We start from the raw sequence: 15,313 nt of genomic DNA, 5'->3' as shown, positions 1-15,313 counted from the left end.
ACCCCTAACACAGTAGTCCAATCAGCAGCATGTAGATGGTTGTTTTGCTGTCTATTCAGAACCAGCTTAGTTAGCCTTTTTTATCTTGGCGCTCCATTTCCTGTGGTCTTTTTCACCATTTATTTATTTATTTTCTTTATTTTCTTTTCCCTCATGTTAGAAGGTCCACTGTTGGTCTAGTTGGCATCTCCTAGGCCTTGTTCAAAGATGGCACTCATCCCTTCAAAGGCCCAGAGCCTGCGGCCCATCTGGCAAACAGCCCGAAGCCACAGCGGCCAGCACGCCCGCACATGGCAGCAGCAGCAGGACATAGCATCTAGCCTGGAGTGACTACCATGAAACAGATAACAAGAGTCTGATTCATCCCATAAGCTTCTACAATGAAAAACAAACAAAACTCTGAATAAGTTAGTAATTAAGCTAGTTTAGCTATAGGTAGCAGTAGATAACACCAGATGCCTTTCATGGGTGTCTTTAGGCCTCAGTGCGGTGTTGGTGCTATGTGGCGCGTGGCTGTTTGCTCCCACTTTTCTGTTGCGGTTGACGGCACATGAACACAACACGGTCACATTGGTTTCAGCCCACGTCCTGACGAACCCACCACTCTGATTGTTAGAACTGGCTTTTACCAAGTAGGACTGTATCTTTAAAGTGACACTGAGAATGAGTCAAACTCTTTGGGCTCCAGAAGCTGGGTTGCAAAATCAATGTGGTCTTAAAACAGCCTGTGACCATTTTGAAATCCACACAAACAAGAAAAAAGTACTTAATTATACAAAAACAGTCATCTGATATAGTACAGGTAGAGTAATGTTGGGTAATGTCAGAGCCGACCCAGAATATAAGCAAGCTGAGCTGCTACTTGGAAACCATAAGATCAATAAAAATACTTTCTTTTGAATTTAAAGCTTTCTTAATATAATGTTTAAAAAAACTTTAAAATTCTTTGAAAATTAAGTCTAGATTTGGAAGTTGTGCTAACAGTTATAATTTGATGCTACCAGTTTAATAATCTTTATACCAGATAAATTTTATTCCTAATCCATCCTCCTGATGTAAAGACTGCAGTGTGTTGTTTAAACCAAACAATATTTAGACATGTAACAAGATCTAATGGCATCAGGTCTTGTGATATTACAACAATAAGATATTTCTTCTGAAACTATTATCACGAGGCCCACATAAAGGTAAGAGCTCTAAACTTAACATCCTGTGTCTGTGTTCTTTTTTTGAAGTAAGACAGGAAGTAGCTCTTCAGTTGCTGCCCAGCTGTATGATGTAATCTACTAATAATAATCCACAATGGACAAGCTGCCATCACCTGGTTATGTAATAATCTAAAAAGGCCCCAAGAAGTTTTAAAATGTATCATTTTGAGCGGTTCTGCACCTCTGGATGAAAGTTACTTGGCAGTCAGTTCTGCACTCAGCAGATATCCCTTCTAAACTGTGAATGAATGGATGTATGAAACCTTTGCTATGTTGTTGAAAATGCAAAAAGGGAGAATTTTTTCTATCAATTTTAGAGATTTAGAATCCCCTTGTAATTTGGACAAAAAAATGACTATGAATTATCTAAACCTAACCTAAATTATTCAACGCTGGCTTTATACTTTTTTAAAACACATTTTTTAAATTCATGAGACCTTTAATATTTTTGTGCAAAGATAGAAAATTGGGCTAGTTTTCCTAAAGCATTGCTAACATTGAATCTTGTTCTCATTCATCTAAGTTCATGTTTGGCCTTCTGAACAGGCTACAACTCTACACCCTGACAATCTATTTTTAAAATGTTACAACTACTACAGTATGCCTAACTATTAATAACAAATGTATGGTTTACCAAATCAAAATATTTCATATAAAAACAATAATAATGACATTTGTTCTTTACATAATAACTGAAGGTAAGATATAGTTAAGACTCCAGTAATGTACTAAAAAGGTGTGCAACCCTAAAGTCAGAAAAATAAACTTTTATCCAAAATGTATTCACAGCAATAATTTATCAAAACTAACAAATAAAAACCTATTCTGTGATTAACTTTTGGCTAATAGGTTAACCAAAAATGGCCCCCCGTTAAAAGTTCAGCTAAAGGCCTTGTAAAATCTTTGGCCGGCTCTGGACAGATTCATTGCTTTGACCTGAGCTATGTCAGATGCAAATTGACTTGGGGCAGGGCGGGGGGGGGAATGGCCGCTGGCGTCATGTGTCCGTCCCCGGAAGGTGGCTTTACTTGCTTTTGGATGTCTGCAGCTGTAACCTTGAAGGATGCGATTTCATCTGTCACTTGTTCTCCCCTCCCCATCTAGACTGTGTCAGGATAAACTGTAACACCAGTAAGTCAACATTCTTCTTCTGCAGCCTTTTCTCCTTCCGTCAATATTTGATTGTGGTCTGTGTGCTAGGTGTGGAGGCAGGAATATGTGAATGCAGAGGGTAGGCGGGTGGGGAGGGGGGGACGCATTGGGAGCTGATAAGAGGATTTCTTAGATAAAAGTGGGGGGGAAATGAGGAATAGCCAGAGATCAAAGTCATGCAAATCAGGCTTAATATACTTTCTATATTTTAAATGACCCATTTTCAAATTAAGTCAAGCAGCTAGCTCTGAATCATTTTTTCCTGTATGCCTGTAGCGACTAACTGAACATCTGCACTCTCAGCCTTTGTAGGGAATATTGGTTTTATATTTACTCACATATTGCAGTGAAGTGTCCTGTACTTATATAGTGTTAATCCATGCTGTAGTATTTAAATCAACATACTGATGCGGATGGTGCTTTATGACCTGTTCTTACTCAGAAAAAGGAGCGTTTGTTTTTTTCTTCTTACTCACCAGCCTTGTAATGATACAGAGAAAAATTGAACAGAAGCGAGGGCATTCAGGAGAGTTTTCATTGAGACAACAGCTTGTTTATATGGATGTGCATGTAATCCACTCACCAATGACATGAATGTCACCTACTTTGAGCTTTTAATGGTTTATTTCTGCAGTTCACATTTCAGGGTCCTAATGACCACATAGCATACAACTTCAGTGATTATGAGCAACCATTTGAATTTCTCATGGCCTTTCTCTTATTAATCCACACAAAGGAAAATTTACACATATAAATTATAAGGTACACAAAACCCAACACTAACCCAACACAGTGTTTCACACCATTTTGACCATTTTTCTTCTCAAAAATTACAGTTACTTAAAATTGTTTGACTTTCTTACACGGACTTCACGATCAGACATACTTTACAATTTTTTAGTGCAGTTGTCAGGGTGGGTCTAGAAGATTAATGTTTGTCTACTTTAGCCTTTCTAAACCAAGTGTCCTGTTGAAACAGCCAAAAGCCTCTACGTTTTAACCGTCTGACCCAACCGGCCTGCCGTAGTTCAAACATTCAGAACAACAAAGCCGCATCAATGTTGAAGCCTATCATTAACTCCAAACAGCTGGAAAGCCACTGCCAGCGTCAATGTAGTGGAGACATGTTTATGTCGCCATAGACTTAAAGCACTAGGGGGCGTCCAAACTCTGTCTTCAGTGGCCGGTACCCTGCATGTTTTAGTTTTTTCTCTAGTTTAACACACTGGAATCAAACGATGGGTCATTAGCAAAACTTTACAGACATGCTGAGGAGATAGTTGGACTATTTAAACTCGCCTTGTTGGCTCACAGACTCATCTTAAACTGGTAGAACGCCGACCCTTTGATAACTGGAGATGGACACATGTGATTTAAGAGCGTGTTTACCAACAACGAAGTACCTTCAACAACTTGAAGGTCGACTAAAGTTTGCAGCTACTCTGAGACAATTCAAATGCCTAGTAGAAAATACTTTAAACTGTTAGACTAAACAAAGATAGAAGTATTTAGCTACAGTACCAAACAATGCTTTTTTACAAACCTAAGAACGCCTTTCCAATTTTCAAGCATAGTGCTGTCGGACCTTGTTGTGACAAGTGATATTTGTGAAAAGGATAAAATGGTGAAGTAGGACGACCTTAAAATTCTTCAATTTCACCTCAACTCATTAAATATATGGTTAAAGTTTCTGGAAAGGCTCCAACCTCAACACTAGTGGGGTTAAAGTTTAGGTCCATGCCAAGAAATCCAACAATTTAAATGAGTTTCTAACATAATTTATAACCATGCTAACAAAAAGTGAGTTGCCTCCCTACAAATAGCTATGAGACACTTATCCAAATAATATCAGGTATATATTGACCGTTGCTAATTCAAAAGAATCCACTATGTCCATCCAACACTACATTTAGTTTTGTCACTCCAACCTGGAACACAGACAGAACACAGATTCCTACACAGCTTTAAAACTCCCAGATGAGTATGACGTTACGAGTGTGTGAACTCTCACTAGAACTCTCAATTCTGATCATTGTTAATGGCACAGATAGAAGCAAGCAGTTTGGTTTTTCAGTACCATGTCCATAATAAACACCACTTTGAACCCGCAGACAACAACAATGAAGTGCATAATTTCACAAAGCAAATTAAAGTCTTAAATTCTGGTGAAGGAATCTCTCTTGCCATCATTGCTTATAAAGATTTAAGAACTGGTTTCATTTTAATGCATCACATCCAATAATCTGAGGAAAAATGCCAAAGCGGCTTCTGTAAGAAACTAGATGGAGCTGCATTGCCCCCTAGTGGCAATAAGAGTTATCACTACACACAATGAAAGGCATAACTTTGGAAAATGCTAGTATAAAGGATAAAAGCAAAAAATAATTGTTAGAATTTTTCTAGTTGAGTGTTTGTGTGAGTAACATCAAATATTGTGTTTCCGTTGTTGTCAAAAACAAAACCAAATCTTTGTTTTATGCCTACCGTCGAAATCTAAAGTAGGAAGAGCACTGGATGTGTTTAGAAGGAAAAAAAAAATCTTAGACCCTGAAAGCCAGAGTGCTCTACTAGTGAGTGATCTGTGCTTCATATGTTAAACAAACAAAGATTTGGTTTTGCTTTTGCTTGTGCCTTCCCCGTCCCTCCACTAACTGACCCTCATCTTCAGGCAAGGGCCCTGAGGTTCTTTATGCCGGACAAAAGCTCAACGACAATGAGTGGCACTCGGTGCGAGTGGTCCGCCGCGGTAAAAACTTCAAACTCATTGTGGACGACGACATGGCCGAAGGTATTGACGTTTCTCATGCTGTTCCTGATATGCACGTCTCTGTGTGTGGTTTGTTTGATTATGTATTATATGAATACCATATTTTTCGGACTATAAGCCACTACTTTTTTCCCCACATTTTGAACTCTACACTTCTCGTTTGCTTACTGCATGTTGTGGTTTACAATAGTGTTAAAATATAGAGGAGTGAAACGTTGAATAACTTATGAAGTTAGACATCAGCAGTATAATCTCACTCAGGGAAATGAGCGAGAAACTGTAAGAAAATGATAAATTGGGTTTATGGTTTATGTCAAGGGCCACTCTTAACCAACAGCCTAAATAACAGATGTGTGCACTATATTGTCATATGGTGATTGTGGAAAAAATAAAAATGATGGGATGACTAACTTAAAGGTACAAGCCAGACTTATTTTGTAAAATCAGTGAAACTAACATTAGCTTTTATTTGTCACCTGTAGAACAGCATGCCATTGTTAGCTTTTGTAGTTCCTTTTGTTAATCATTTTCTCCCCACATTGAACTTACCCAATAAACAAACTTTCACACCCGCGTACCTCTGATAAAAGATCAGTAAGATCATTTCTTTTTTTCTCAATTTTTTTGTCTTATTTATTTGCATATTTTAATCAAATTCCTCCTTCAAAGGCATTTCCACCTATGAGCTGGCCTTTGTGGTTCTTGTGCCTCACGTTGTGCCATCAAACCAAATAAAACAAAGCAGAAAATCTACTTTTATTCGTCAGTGGACTTTTAAAAAGACAGGTATTCTGTGAAATCAGAATAAACTAGAAAATGGCAAAAGGAAGAAAAAAAAATCTCTTAAACCTTTAGAATAAGTAGTAATGAATAAAATTGTTCAATATTGCAACACTGCTGCAAAGTGACCTTGAAGTTTAAACAAAAACCAGGTGATGTCAAGATCTAACAGTCAACTTGAAGATTTTTTTTCTTATCCCAGTTGACATCTGTCTTGCTTTGCTTTTTGGCAAAACAAACTGGGATCTTCATCCACCCTGGTTTGTAAAATTTGCAGGTGTTTAAATTCAAACATTTTTTGGACTCTTAACTTGTAGGCTTTTTTTTTTTTTTTACATATCTTTACAAGATGCCCTTAAAACTGGAGGGCGCTGTATGTTTATTTGAAGGTTCATTTCCTTTTTCTTCTGCATCTTGTTGATAAAATCCTATAAGAACAGCAGAAAAATGACTGACTTAGTTCAGTAAAGCTTATTTACTAATTAATTGGTTGGATTTTTATGTTTGTTTTTTTTTCCACATAAAGTTTACAAAAAATGTTCTTCAGAACTCTTTATCTATAGATATAGATCGAACAGATAAAGGGTTGCTAGCAGTATGTCATCTTTTTCTCCCACAGTTGACTCTTACCCAGTTTCTCTCTTTCGCCGCCCTTCAGGTCAGATGGCAGGTGACCACACCCGCCTGGAGTTCAGCAACGTGGAAACGGGCATCTTGACTGAGAAACGTTTCGTTTCATCATCGCCGTCCCCTTTTATTGGCCACCTACAGGTAATAAGAGTAAAACATTTTTCGATCAGTTTTTCTTTTTTGTCCCTCGTTGTACTTGAACCCTTCTCCTTTATTGAAAATTCGGACCGACCTCTCCCCAGAGCCTCAAGTTCAACGGCATGCAGTACATCGACATGTGCAAGAACGGCGACATCGACTTCTGCGAGCTCAACGCCCGCTTCGGCATGCGCTTCATCGTCGCCGATCCCGTCACTTTCAAGACCAAAGGCAGCTACCTGGGCTTGGCCACCCTGCAGGCATACACCACCATGCACCTGTTCTTCCAGTTCAAAACCACCTCACCCGACGGCTTCATCCTCTTCAACAGCGGAGATGGGAATGACTTTATCGCCGTGGAGCTGGTCAAAGGGTGAGTGGGATGGAAAGTTTATCCAGAAGCAACAGTACAGAAATGATAAACTGATTTAAAAAAAAAAAACTGTTCATAGTTGTTGGTGGAGTCAGTTGAAATTTGACAGGGTTGGTCAGATCTTTCATCCTGAATTTCAAATGTTGAAACGTCTAGATATCAACCAACTACAAAGAACTAGTTCTTAATTTTTTTTACATTAGTTTCACTAATAACCAAGCATTAAAATGGGAGGTTATTAAAAATGTGCAAGCCTACAGAGACTTGCAAAAATTGTCTTTAAAACTACAGACATCAATCTTTTTAATTGGATAATGTGATGGATTAAGAACAAAGGATTCTTGTTCTTTAACATCCTTTATAATTCTGATTCTTGGAGATTGGAGTTTGTCTTTACTGTGATGTTGAACAATTTTACATTATTTGGTGTCGCATCGTAAACCCGCATGTGCATCTCTACGTACTCAAGCGCGAAATTTCACATGCACAAATATCGCACCAACTTCCATACGAAATGAATGAAGGGAGTTATGCTGGAACAGGTGTTCTTCTAGAATTGTCCTTTACTTCCATCCATCTTTTCATCAACTGTGTTACACTTCACTGTTACTAAGCATGTTTTTGCAGTGGGATGGTATGGTCTGGGTGATGTGCAGTGCTGAGTTTCCTCTGATATCGTTTTACATTTAGGCCACAAAGGAAACTTTTGGTCTCACCTGACCAGACCTCCTCCTTCCACATCTGCTGTTCCTCCTGTAGGACTTGTGGTCAACTTTAAACAGGACTTTGTATCAAGAATGACTTAACATTTTTCTGTAAAGGCCCACATTCTGGATCATTTACTACATGATCTGTGAATCTTTGTCACTTCTCTACCTCTCTGATGAATGCAAAGTTCATCGGTTTAGGGGAATGGCCATTGTCTTTCTAGGTTTGCATTTATGCTCAATCCATTCTGAGATGAAGGATTGATAGAAGCCCTGTGACACGTTTAAAGTTTGGATATTGTTTTAATAACCAAACTCTAATTTAAACTTCAACAAAACTCTCTCTGTGTCTGTTGTGCTCATTGGTCTTCATGTTGCTGTTTGTTCTCTAATGTTCTCTGACAAACCTCTAAAGTCTTCAAAGATTTACTTCCCAAGGCAATTGGTTGCAAAGGATTTTCTTTAAACCTATGACATGAAATGGTAACCATGCATACCCCTTTTCAGATTTTTATCAGTAAAAATAAAGTTTCAAATTATGTTTTTTCACTTTACAATCTTGAGCTACATCTTGTTGATCTATGACACGGATTGGGAATAAAATACATTGAAGTTGTTTGTAACCTAAAAAATTTTCAAAAAGTTAAATACGCTCGCAAGGCACTGTCGATCTCAGAGGATAATCCCTGATTTCTTTGTATTTTACGTCCAGAGAGCCAGAACTCCTTGTACTTTCTCAAAGTGGCCTTGATCAGTAGTTGTGCAGACTTTCTGAAGTCCTTTCAAAGCTTGGCTGCTTTTCCACTCATTTTCAGCCCATCTGCTGCCTCCTCTCTCCTGCCAGGTTCATCCACTATGTGTTCGACCTGGGGAACGGGCCCAGCCTGCTAAAGGGAAACAGCGACAACCCGCTGAACGACAACCAGTGGCACAACGTGGTCATCACGCGTGACACCTCCAACACGCACACTCTCAAAGTCGACACCAAGTCGGTCACGCAGAATGTCAATGGGGCCAAAAACCTCGACCTTAAAGGTACAACATGGAGAAACCGTGTCTCCTATCCCTTTCCTTGGTGACCATCCAGAATGTGAAAAGTTAATCACTTGGTTCCATTTTGTGTCCCGTCAGGTGACCTGTTTGTTGGAGGTTTGGGACCCAACATGTATCAGAACCTCCCTAAGCTGGTGGTTTCCCGGGAGGGCTTCCAGGGCTGCTTGGCATCCGTAGATCTCAACGGGCGCCTGCCAGACCTCATCAACGATGCCCTGTTCCGCAGCGGCCATGTAGAGCGTGGCTGCGAAGGTACAAAATGTGTAATGTGGTGGTTTTTCTTTTTTTTGATAGCTGTCAACAACATCCAGGCAAAATTCTTGCTGGGTATTTGACAACTCCCTAATCCTCTAGTTTCCCAGCACAGACTCAACTTTTAGGTCATGCATTTTAAATCGAGGATAGGTAGTTGTAGTTTTGGAAGCTTAATGTTCGTCTGCTTTAACCATATAGATGTGTTTAGGATAACTGTCCTGCTGAAACACCCAGTGATATCCAGACTACAACCGTCTGACAATCAGATGGAAGAAAAATTGGTCAGGATGTTCAGAAACGGCCCAGAAACCATCAAGGCTCAAGCTTAAAGGGGCAGGATTATGGAATCGACTTTGAGATTTATATCATGTTATAATGTCATTCCATAACCAAAAAGCTGCTTTGATACTTTTATGGATATTTAAGTAATCATTTAATCTCCCGTGGCAACCATTCTGGGTTATGTAACAGAGAGATGCCTTTTCGACGAAACTAGTCCCCGTAGCTGCAGTCTAACCCGAGCTTCCACCTCAACAACTCCCCCACTCAGCTCCTTCAGACTAGACAGTAGTAATTGGCAAACACCTGGTGAAACTGTGCATCTACTAAGCTCATTATAGGAGCTAGTTCTCAGTAAAATGCTGGTAAAACATTGTTAGATGGTTAAGTTTACAGCCAGTTGGGACAAAAATTAAGCTTTTTATTCATTATGATAAGGATGATCTGTGATCAAATATCCAACCAGAATATTGCCAGGACCTTGCCCATGACTATAAAACATGTTGTTTCCTTTATCTTCATAAGAAATGTTTAACCAAATATTAAGAATTCAGACTGTTTAAATGTGGAGAATTTTAAACCTGAATTCAAAGTAAAATTCTTACCTTAAAATTCTTGAAAGTTGTCATGCAACCCAGAAAATGATTTGGATGCAACATGACGTTTATCTTCCCAGTAAATATCTGTAAACTTTCTACAACTGCATCCTCTACCAGAGTATTTGGTGGCTGTAGTTCCTTCTATTTTCTCTAGAGGGCAGTAGAAGATTTTCATAAGGTCAGAAGAGCTTGCATTCAGAGATGCACACACATTTTCACATCTAACAGTGAAGCTCCTCTCCCATTCTGCAAGGTTTCCCATGTTGTCTGAGGGACAAGCGTAAACAAGTTTTCTGACCACTAACGATGCCTCTGCCTCACTAATCCTTTGCTCTTGTTTCCTGCTCTGCTCTGTTCTGTTTTGTTTTTTTTTCTTTCTGCGCCAACAAAGTTGGTTTCACCAAAGCCGACCTGCAAGGTAGAGGGTTCAACTCCGCCTCTCGAAGGCCAGCTCACCTGAAAGGTTGCTGTGTGCAATGCATCGTGGGTGTCACCATGGCAATAACGTCTTCCAGGTGCTGCAGCAGGGGGAACTCGCTCTCTGATCTGGAAAAATATAAATAAGCAACGGATGGAAAAGAAATGGCAGGAAAAAAAAAAAAACAACTGATTGCTAAATTAAAGTTTGCAGCACCTTGAAAAAGTATTCAGACCTCTGGAACTTTTACACACGTTATGTTGCGGCCATCTTAATGTATTTTATTCAGATTTTATATAATAAAGCAAATTAAAGTAATACATATGCACAGTAGTAAAAAGATACAAGCTTTTTAACTGTGGCTGGCAAACGTATACATCCTCATTTACTCTGATGACTCCAAATAAAATCCTGCGTAACAATTCACTTTAGAAGTTGCCTGTGGTTCATTTAGGCTAAAATTAAACTTTTTGACCTAAATGCATAAAGCTGCTGCATCTTGCTGTGATATGCTCTTTTTAAGATAGAAGAGGAAAGCTGGACGGAGATGCATACAGGCCAAATCTGGAGTAAAACCTGCTGCAGACTGGCCAAGTTCATCTTCCTGCAAGACGACCACAAAAATCCAGCCACAGCTATGATGGGATGATTTAATTCAGCGCCTATTTGTGTGTTAGAATGACCTAGTCCAAGTCCAGGACAATATTTAAAACTTGATTTTCTGGTGGAAGTGAATTTACAAAGAAAAAGTGGCAAGAATATGACTCAATATATCCACAGCTGTTAGGGACAAAAGGGACAAAATATTTTCCAGCTTTAATAGCAGTGAAAGGTTCCATAAGGAATGTAAAATATGCATTTATGTTGTGACAAACATGCGAAAAAGCTCAAAGAGTTTGAATACTTTTGCCACTGCAGTCACATATTAATCCATCAGTTTGTGTCTGGTTTATTCTGCATGACCAGACAAAATGTCCACTTCTGTTAGAAAGCTGCTGAAATTGCAGAATCAACTTTGTAATTAAAGGGTAGGAATAAGTGGGCTTGAGACAGTGGCACGCAGCCAAAAAACCACGCTGTGACGCTACAGAGGCTGCGGCTGCAGATCAGAACCGTCACTGTGCCGCTGCAGCATCGAGCGTCTGACTTTAAAAATCCCTCACATCTCCTGTTTGGATACTTTTTTTTTTTTTTTCAAGAGAGCGAGTCTCCTCCTCCAACACTGGAACGCACACATTCCATTTGCCTTGATATGACCACTGTTCATACATGTGCACAGCTCTCAGGACGCCTGGTTGACTACCATTACAGTACATTACACAGTAAATGCACTTTCAGCTGGCGAACTTGCTCTGTCTATATTTTTTTTTTCCTCTTAAAATGTCCTCTTCTTCTCTTCACGTCGTCTTGCACAAGACAACTGCTCTTAAACGAAGTTTACTTGCATTTGTCTCTTGTTTATTTATTTCTTTATCTGTAGTTTGTTTTATTTACTTGAGCTTGTTTCCTGCTGTCTCTGGTTATTAAAGGGGATTACTGTCGAGGTTTCTTTTCCTTTGACTGTGCAGACTCTTAATGCCGGATTGTTTATCTCGTTATCTATGCAGTGCACTTGTCCTTATCTGCATTCCCTCTCTCTATAGAAGTATTCAAAAGTGAGAGCTATGTGTGGTGTGAGGAATAGCAAACACACATCCAGTTTGACTTTGAATACCCTACTCGACTCTCGTCTGGCTCTGGTGCATACTTTCAGATATGTGCCATGTGTTATAAAGTGCTTCATATTTGTTTCTTTTCTCCTCATGACTTCTGTCTGTCTAGTGGATCTGGTGTTCATCTTGTACTCTGACACTGATGTTTAGAAATGTAACCAACGCCTCGTCTTTGGCAGGGCTTTTTTTTATATGGTAACTTTTTTTTTTTTTTTTTTTACCTGTTCGAGTCTTGTCTTGCTTGTTCGCAGAGGGAATGCAGCGTTTAGAAGTTTTACTCCGATAAAACTTTCCCGGACCATGTTGGAATGTTGAAAACGTTGCATGCAAGGGTCTCTGGCTCACTTGCTGTTTTTAAAAGAAAAAGAGAATGAAACTGGAGGACGTTGACAGTGTCATCACATCAGCTGGCTGACCCGTCTGCAGCAGCAACTCTTCAGTGTAACCCTTTTTGCTCGCTCTCAGTCAGGATTCACTATAATTACATCGCAGTGTATGCTCCGGCTCGTTCTGCTTAAAGACCATGCTGCGGAGCAACCTGGCGCCTTTACACTGAGGTGCCAGCCCGGCTGCAGCTTCGCCTGGCATGAGGCGTGATTCCTGAGACAGCCTTTAACCGATCTGTACTCGGGTCAGGCTTCCTGTGGCGTCACTGTCAGCTCCTCCTGAGTAGTGCAAATCTGTCTCTCTAGAGTGCATATCTTCTGCATGGGTCCTTCTCTCTTTAGGCTCAATAGCTGCCTTCACCATTGCCTGACTGCACACCGGTGGTATCTGTTTTTTTTTCCTCTCTCTTTGTCTCTCTCCTCTCTAGGCCCGAGTACCACCTGCCAGGATGACTCGTGCGCCAACATGGGTGTGTGCATCCAGCAGTGGGAGAACTTCACCTGCGACTGCTCCATGACATCGTACACAGGCACCCACTGCAACGACCGTGAGTACTGTTCGCTCTCCCGGTTCAGCTTTTAGTTTCTTTTGCAGAGAATACCTTTGGCAAGACGACTAATGCTTCACTTATTAACCCTCCCGCGGTCTTAGCGCAACTCTCAGGAGGAGCGTGGCAAATGTCACGGTCAGGCCATGGGGAAGCCCAGGAGGTGTCCCATCAGACTGTCAGTTCCCGAAACCACACACATAAAAAAAAAAAAAATCTCATGAAAGCACACAAGTAAAAAACTTGTGGGGTTCACATGACTCCATCTCTTTTTTCCATGGGAGGATTAATCAGTAAACACTCCGAGTAGATCAAATTAGTAATTTTATAAAGTTATTCATAGTGCAACACACAGGCTTGCATGCAGGTACCTACTACATTTAATAACTGCTGAGCAGGGTTTATGATGTCTGCTACTGAGCCCTGCAAGAGACACTGTGAAAGAGGGTCAGGAAAAATCTCCCAAAAGTTTTTCTATCTATCCCAAATTATGTCCAGAGATAGATTGGTAACTTTTGCACAATCCCATCATATTTTGGAGCACTAAAGCAGACTAATTTGGAAAAATCTCACAAAAGATTTGTGATATCCCTTCAGGAAGTTGCGGTTAGAGCAAAATTAGCCATCATTTGCAAATTTTGCACGGACTTGCGATTTTTGCTAATCCTCTAAACTTTTCCATAAATCTTAGATTTTTTCTGTTTCTTTTCAGTCTTTTCTTTTCTTTTCTTTTTTTTTTCTTTTTTTCTTTTCTTTTCTTTTTCAATCACTGCAACTCGGCTGAGTTTTGGCCAATCCTCTTATCCCTCTTTTTAATTGAACCTCCTTTTTCATGTCTGTTGAAAGCCAGATATGTATATGTGGTTACTATTTGGAGACATGCTGTAGGATAAGCCCTCGCCTCTTCTGTTCCCTGCTGTTTTTTCTTCCATTAAAACTGTCTAACCGGTTATTTAGATGCATTATTGTGCTTTTCTGAGCTGTCTTTAAACACACCACAAGCATACGCATGCTGTGTTGCACCAAAAGGGAGACCTGCTGCTGAGCCGAACTGAACTGGCCTGAGTCAAAAGGCAAAAGAAACTATACTGAGTTTTCTTCCAAACAAGCCGTGCAAGTTGAGTGTAGCAATTTCAACTTTTATGTAAAACCACATTATGGCAACAATAAAGCTTAAAAAAATTGCAGCTTTGACCGCAAAGTTGCAATTTTCTGTCAAATTTTGCAGCAAATTATTATTTGACGATTCTCTGTCAGAAGCACAAGACCACCATTACTGGAAAGTTCAAGGGGGAGTTTCGCATCTCTAGAATCATTTAAACAGCTAAGTTATCCAAACATACACAAACGGTCACTGGTTGAGGTTAACTGTATCTGCAGCTGGATGCAGGTTTTTCTGGTGCTTGTGGCTGAGATGGGTAGATTAGACAGGAAGTGGGCAGAGATAAAATGGGGGAAGACATGCAACAAAGGACCCTTGATAGGGAATCAAACCCCAAACGACAACTAATATGTGGAAGCTGCTCTACTTCTACACAATGCGCTTCCCCAGATGCTAGGAACTCCTGCAGGATCCTACAAAACTTTTGAGAGAACAAGCAAATGTACATTTGACTTCCACCCCCTCCAATATCCCTTGTGGGGCTCAGCATTCCTCAGCGGTAAGAGCCACGTTTTCATCTCCATAACCTGCTCCAAGGCTGGCTCACTTACACTTATTGGTCTCATTTGCGATATTTTTTCATATTTAAAAGAAAATGTCTCGTATTTCTGTTTCCTAAGGTGTCAAGCCTCTAAGCTTCACATTTCAGAGTGGCATTCTGTGTTTGATGATGCTCAGCCATCTTCTACTAAATGTCTATCACAGGAGATGTAAAAGTGTGTGCATGTGTGTGTGTGTGTGGGTGAGCTGGGATCTCTTATCCCCATGACGACTGGGGACTCCCCCTCGGTAATCACGCTTGGCGGTCTTTCATTTAGCGTTTAATAGAGGGGGCACAGTGCTGCCGGGCCCCAACTAATGAGGTGGTAGAGGCTGTTAGCGGAGCTGCTGTCTGCGAGCGCCGGCGTCCGCTAATCATCCAGACCTTTCTTGTGTCAGAGCCGGCTGCTGGGTGCGACTTTATATCGCTTAAATATTTTTTTTTTCTTTCTCTCTCTCTCTCCCTCTTTCTGTTTATTGTCACTTTACCCTCTTTATCCGATGTTGTTTTTATTGGACTTCCACACAGGCAGAGTAAGTGACTGTAGCTCTAACATGGTGTTTGGAGCAGAATGTTAATTACTGGTGAAGCCTCCATTAATCCAT

General features: G+C 40.2%; 1 protein-coding gene across 5 annotated transcripts in view; it reads left to right on the top strand.

Moving 5' to 3' along the window:
• The window catches only part of LOC106957160 (neurexin-3b-like), a 181,551-nt gene extending 168,496 nt beyond the window's left edge, over window positions 1-13,055 (top strand). For 3 of the 5 annotated variants that reach the window (XM_015048419.1, XM_015048417.1, XM_015048416.1), the window contains 8 exons: window positions 2,313-2,339; window positions 5,029-5,148; window positions 6,566-6,678; window positions 6,780-7,048; window positions 8,600-8,790; window positions 8,887-9,060; window positions 10,333-10,359; window positions 12,886-13,055. In XM_015048419.1, coding sequence (XP_014903905.1) covers window positions 2,313-2,339; window positions 5,029-5,148; window positions 6,566-6,678; window positions 6,780-7,048; window positions 8,600-8,790; window positions 8,887-9,060; window positions 10,333-10,359; window positions 12,886-13,040 — 1,076 coding nt within the window. In that variant the 3' untranslated portion in view covers window positions 13,041-13,055. The remainder of the gene's footprint in view (window positions 1-2,312; window positions 2,340-5,028; window positions 5,149-6,565; window positions 6,679-6,779; window positions 7,049-8,599; window positions 8,791-8,886; window positions 9,061-10,332; window positions 10,360-12,885) is intronic. The other 2 variants (XM_015048420.1, XM_015048418.1) reach the window with 1 other exon arrangement.
• The last annotated feature ends 2,258 nt before the right edge of the window (window positions 13,056-15,313 follow it).

Source organism: Poecilia latipinna, unplaced genomic scaffold (assembly GCF_001443285.1).
Source record: "Poecilia latipinna isolate Pla-1442-1.1 unplaced genomic scaffold, P_latipinna-1.0 Scaffold883, whole genome shotgun sequence".
In the NCBI taxonomy this organism is placed as follows: domain Eukaryota; kingdom Metazoa; phylum Chordata; class Actinopteri; order Cyprinodontiformes; family Poeciliidae; genus Poecilia; species Poecilia latipinna.
This window is presented reverse-complemented; position numbering and strand designations above follow the sequence as displayed.